This window comes from Ambystoma mexicanum, chromosome 2q, assembly GCF_040938575.1.
Source record: "Ambystoma mexicanum isolate Mex_15411 chromosome 2q, UKY_AmexF1_1, whole genome shotgun sequence".
NCBI lineage: Eukaryota > Metazoa > Chordata > Amphibia > Caudata > Ambystomatidae > Ambystoma > Ambystoma mexicanum.
In genome coordinates, this window is record NC_090924.1 from 748,870,533 (window position 1) to 748,876,244 (window position 5,712).

Consider the following 5,712-nt stretch of genomic DNA (forward strand, 5'->3'; position numbering starts at 1 on the left):
AGGTTTGGCACCCTGAGCCCGGTGTCGTCCCGTGGACCCCTCTGCATCTGATTGTCCTAGAAGGTCTGCGAAAACGCTTCGACCCATTGGAATAGTGGGATCAACTAATCTCGGCACCTTCACCAAACCCGGCAAGTAAGCCTCTTCGGAAGTATCCCTGGATCAACCAGGGGGCTGACCAGCTTACACGGGATGTTTGCTTTGTCACTGCCGCCGTTTCGAGGAGGCCCTCGAAACTTGATATACTGCTAGCTCTTTGTCCACGGCACCCTCACCCCAAATTTCGTACACTTGGCATTCCCAGGTCTGAAGTGAGACGAATGCGCCCAGACTAGGCTAAACGCTGTTACCGTGTTGCCCTGCTGTGGCAACAACCTGTGCAAGTTCGCTGCATTTGTGACCCCCTCGTCCCTGAAGCCTGATGCAGTGGAATTGGGCTGATTCCTCCATCCAGAGCGGAGAAATCACCACTGTCCCATTTGGGAATCCTTGCTGCATCTCGGGAACTACACGGTGCCGAGAAGTCCTGATTGTCGCATTCGAACCTGCCAGCAAAGTGGACTGTACTGGCGAAGTTTGGGTCTGCCTGCGTCGGGGACCGGTGAGTAGTCCTAACCCCAACCGGTGGCCCCTAGCACAGGAGCCCATTTTTACACACAAAGTGGCCCCTGAGGGCCCCTTTCCTTTCCACGGATATTGTGAAATAGCAACTCCATACCGCACTCTCAAACTTCCTCTGCCCTCAAGTGGAGGTACTGCTTGAATAGTGGGAACTTGTTCTTCATCGACTTATCCACCTTCCTGGGCTGCTAGAGACCTTTGAAGAGACCCGATTTTGTCCATTGGCACCAGCGCGTGCAGGTACTATTGAGCATAAGGCTCCTCTCTTCGTTGCCTCTTAGTTAGGTGTATTTTGAAGGTGGAACTGGGTCTAAAGATTACGTGCACTGCCTGTTTTCCTCCCCATCTAGGTGGTCTACATATTTCGTGCTTTTAAACCCTTAGACCCCATTGGTCTTGTATATATATGGGGCCTCATTACGACCCTGGCGCTAAGCGAAAAACGATGGCGGTAAATGCTTACCGCCATCGTTTTCCGCCAGGTCCGATCATGACCCGTGACCGTTAACTACGATGCCAATAGCGGCATCGTAGTTAACGCTGCCGCAAACTGCGCTAAGGGTGCGCGCACGCGACCGCCCACACCGTACTTAGCGCCATGGCGGAAAGGCACGCAAATGCCGACCCAAGCGGACATGCACCTAACGCCATCATTGAGGCCGCTAAGTACCTTACCGCCATGGTGCAAATAACGCCATCGCGAACCAACCGTAAAGGGCCAATTCAAGTGAATGCAGCTGCCACAGGTGCACAGAAACAGCACAGGTGAAGGCAATACAGACTCAGGGGAGTATAAAAAGAGCACACCCCACCCCTACCCACACCCAGTCACACTCCACAATGATGCCAATACGACTAGCAATGTTGGGGCTGGAGGACCTGATAGCAATGCATGTGCTACTACAACAGCAACAGCAACAACAACAACAACAGGCAGCACAGAGGAGACGCAGGAGGAGAAGGAGGGCAAGGCAGGCCCAGCAAGCCCCACCAGCACAGCCAGTGCCACCACGCAGGCAGCCCCCAATCCCACGCATCAGAGCCAATCCAAACAACCTCACTGCTGAGCAGATCCACACCCTGTACCGTTTGGACAGGGACACCATCACCGCCATCGTAGACATGACACACAACGACATCGTCAGCATGATAGAAAGTCCAACCGCCATCCCCCCCCTACTGAAGGTAGTGGCTGTACTCCACTTCCTGGCCACAGGCACCTACCAGCACACAGTGGGGCACCTGCATGGCATTTCACAACCATTATTCTCACGAACACTCATCCAAGTGCTCGATGCCCTCCTCAAGCACACAGACGACCACATCTCATTACCACGGACTGCCCAGGAGATTGCAAACACCAAAGTGGGTTTCCATGCACTAGCCAGCATACCCGGTTGCATTGGTGCCATCGACTGCACCCATGTGGAATTGGTGGTTCCACGTGCCATGGAGGTACCGTACCGCAACCGGAAACAGTTCCACTCTATCAACGTGCAAATGGTCTGTGACTCCAACAAGATCATCACACATTGTTGTGCCCGATTCCCCGGATCAACCCATGATTCCATGATCCTGAGGAACTCCACAATACCACGCTACATGGAGCGACATGCAGGCCCAAGATCCTGGCTACTCGGTGAGTGCTATGTCATGGAAGTGGGCATGGGAATGACGTACCAGTGCATACTCCACCTGGCTGAAAGGGGGGGGGGGATGATGCATACTCCACCTGGCTGAAAGGGGGGGGGGATGATGCATACTCCACCTGGCTGAAAGGGGGGGGGGGGATGATGCATACTCCACCTGGCTGTGAGTAACACAGAGAACGGATACAGAGGAAGGCCACTCACAATGCACTAAACCCCTCTGCATACATAGGGTGATGGCATGCTAAACAGGCCATGGCAGCAATGGGCATATACTGGTTGCATAGTGTGAATCAATTAGTGCATGTAGAAGTGAGCCAAGGTAACAGTTCCATGCCAGCCATGGTGGGACATCATGTTCCTGGACAGACAACATGACTGACACATACATTCTCGCCTACATACAGGTGATGCAGCCTACCCCCTGAAGAGGTGGCTCCTCACGCCAGTCCGGAACCCGCAGAACCAGCACGAGGAGGACTACAACCGTGCACATACACGTACTCGTGTGGTCATAGAGCAGACATTCGGCCTCCTGAAGGCACGGTTCCGAAGCCTCAGCAGGTCTGGTGGGGCACTCCTGTATGGCCATGAGAAGGTGGCAAAGATCGTCATGGCATGTGTCATGCTGCACAATATGTGCGTCAGACGGAATGTGCCCCTGCCCCCTGACGCAGAACTGCAACCACCTGACGATGAGGATGAGGATGAGGAGGGTGCAGAAGGGGCGCCACCACATGGAGGAGGCGATGCACAGGAGGGGCGTGCCATGCGCCAAAGTATCATCAACCACTGCTTCTAGCACACACGGCTGGTGTTCATCGCATGGAGACAGCACTTGGGGCACTGTGTGACTCTGGGGCATGCACACTGAGGACTGGACACCAATAAAGCACACATACGCAATGAAAATGTCCACACGTTTCCTTTTGTAAAACAAATAAATTGTATTTGAACTATGTACTGTCGTGTCACACCCCCTCCCACCTCCCACCTCCCCCCTGCACACACCCCCCCCAAACTCCCCCCTTAACTCCCCAACACACCACCCCGCCACCCCCCTGCACCCCCCAACACACCCACTCCCCCCTCCACCCTCCCCCCCCCCCTGGAATCCCAACAAAGGTGTGAGTTGGTCTGTGCAGCAGTGTCAGTAGTAGGATTCCTACACTGTCCGGCCACTATTGGCAGCCCCCTCCACTGGCCCCCGGGGCACCCCTGCCTGTGCTGCGGAGGTTCCTCCCCGATCGGCGGATGGGGCTGCTCGGTGTCGAGCTGGCAACCGAGGAGGATCCTGCCTGCTCATTTGGACGCATGGCCCGTATTGTCTGCACAAGGTCAGTGATGGCGTGCCGCACAGCAGCTAGTTCCGCGCAGATGTCCTTTGTGGACGACTCTATAGCTGCCTTCACAGTCTCAGCACATTTATCCATTGCTGCACTTGACCCCCCACATTCAGCAACATGTTCTTCGAGCAGCGAGGAAAGTTGCTGCTGCCGGGTGGCAATCGCCTCCAGAGAATGGTTGGGATTCTGGGCCATGGCTAATGGCAGTGGCATTCCCATTGGGCTGATCTGCCCCTGCAGCGGGGATGGAGTGGCTGGCCAATCGTCATCCTCTGGCTGACCCTGTGTGGCATCCACATGCGGGCTGCTTAGGGACAGGTAGGGGGAATGAGGGTGGCCTGTGGGGCTCCTGACATCACTCTCCTCAAAGGTCCCTGCTTCACTATCGGAGGAGGCAGCAATGGCAGCAGTCTCCCCAAGTGTGCTGCTTGCAGCAGAGGCTGTGGCTTCTGTGGGCATGATTGGTGTGATGTCTGCTGCTGCTGCTGCTGCTGCTGTACTGCCTGCTGGGGTGGCTGTCTGTGCCCTGTCCTGTTTCCCTTGCATGGATTTTGCCTGCTGTGGTGTTTTCCTCGGGACGACAGAGGTGGAGGGTTGTGGCGTTGGCACAGTTGGCCTGGCCCTCTTGGTGGGTGTGGAGGCTGTGGTGTCCTCTTCCTCAAGGTCGGAATTTGAGCCTGTGGTGGGACAGAGGAGGGAGAGTGTTATTGATGGGTCTGCGGACATTGGCCGGGCATTGTGGCGACTGGCATCTCATCAGTTAGTACATGTGGCACATTTCATGCAGGGGAAAAAAGTTGACTCCCTTTTGTGTGGAAGTAGCATGGAGGTATGTGGGTGCCTGCAGTTAGGGTGTGCATGCTGCATGTGTACAGGGTGCAGATCGGATGTATCTGTGGGCAGTCTCCTGCTGATGTGTTGCATTCACACTATGGGCCAACATTGTACTTCACATGAATGGACTTAGGTGAGATTTGCATGCCTTGATTTGAGCCACCTACCTGCATCGCCCGATGTCGGGGCTCCTCTCTCCATTCCTCCTACTCCTTCAATGCTCTGCATTCCGATTGTGGAGGCACAGATTTCCTCCCATGGCTGCAATTTTATAGGGGACTCCGATCCTCCCCCAGTTGCCATTGCCAGGTTCATGTTGGCTGATAGTATGCTCCTGACTCTGAGCCGGAGATCGTCCCACCGCTTGCGGCACTGTTTGACATTGCGGGGTGTCGTTCCCACGGCACTGACCCGCTGAGCTACCAGTGCCCATATGGCCTTCTTCTTGGTTATGGCCGGTCTTGTCAGTTGGTTGGAGAATACCACTGCAGCGTTCTCCTGTAGGGTCTCCGCTAGAATGGTGAGCTCCTCTCTGGAGAAGCGGTCTTGCCGCTGGCGGTCACAGGCTTTTTTCAAAACTTTAGGCATCTTCCTGCAGGTAGAAGGTTGAAGCCGGTATTGGCGGGGTCTCAGGCTCGGATGTCCAGTGGTTTCGGAGGATGGCAATGGATTGTGTTTTTAAAGATGGCCGCCGTGCTCTTTCCCGTTCCGCCGCGGTGACGCTACTTCCGGTTCCGCTTATCTACGGTCAACGCTAATTGCGGTGACCGCTAACTACGGTCACCGCTATGTACGGCGGTGGCGGTGGTGCACCTTGCGCCGCATACGATGCCGGTAGGTGCCGTTTTGGGGGCATTACCGCCATGGCGCTGTTTACATTACCGCCATGGCGTAATGCTCGTGCGCGATGGGTCGTAATGTGGCGCACTTTACACCATCGTCCCACGGCGTTAACGTTCATTACGCCATGGCGGTAATGACGGCGGATTACCGCCAGGGTCGTAATGAGGCCTGTGTTGATTGTGATGTCTTGGTTTACTTTAGTGTTACTGTGATTCTTTGCTATGGTCTATGTTACAAAGGCCTTGTAATAAATGTGTCTATATGTTTAATATAACACCTGTCTGGAGTAATTTGTAAGTGTCCTTGATTTGTGTGCTCATTGAGGTGTTTCAGTCACCCTCACCCCTCTTGAGACTTAGTCTTGACCGCCTGCCATAGCTACCCTGATTGGTCTGGCTTGTCCAGTGGTTACCCTGTTC

At 54.8% G+C, this 5,712-nt stretch overlaps 1 protein-coding gene across 1 annotated transcript; it reads right to left on the reverse strand.

Annotated features, from left to right (window-relative positions):
- Window positions 1–3,407: 3,407 nt before the first annotated feature.
- Window positions 3,408–5,447, reverse strand: LOC138569733 (nuclear apoptosis-inducing factor 1-like). Its single transcript, XM_069647977.1, has 2 exons — window positions 4,618–5,447; window positions 3,408–4,293 (listed from the first exon to the last, which is right to left on the reverse strand). Exons 1-2 carry the CDS (start codon window positions 5,036–5,038, stop codon window positions 3,452–3,454), a joined length of 1,263 nt encoding a protein of 420 aa, XP_069504078.1. The 5' UTR covers window positions 5,039–5,447; the 3' UTR covers window positions 3,408–3,451.
- Between the last annotated feature and the right edge of the window lie 265 nt (window positions 5,448–5,712).

What these genes read in the sequence shown, in the direction of transcription:
- LOC138569733 (XM_069647977.1), bottom strand. Translation starts at nt 5,038, where the DNA reads ATGCCTAAAGTTTTGAAAAAAGCCTGTGACCGCCAGCGGCAAGACCGC. An exon ending in CCCGACATCGGGCGATGCAG is followed by an intron (nt 4,294 to 4,617) that starts GTAGGTGGCTCA and finishes GTCCCACCACAG; the next exon opens with GCTCAAATTCCGACCTTGAG.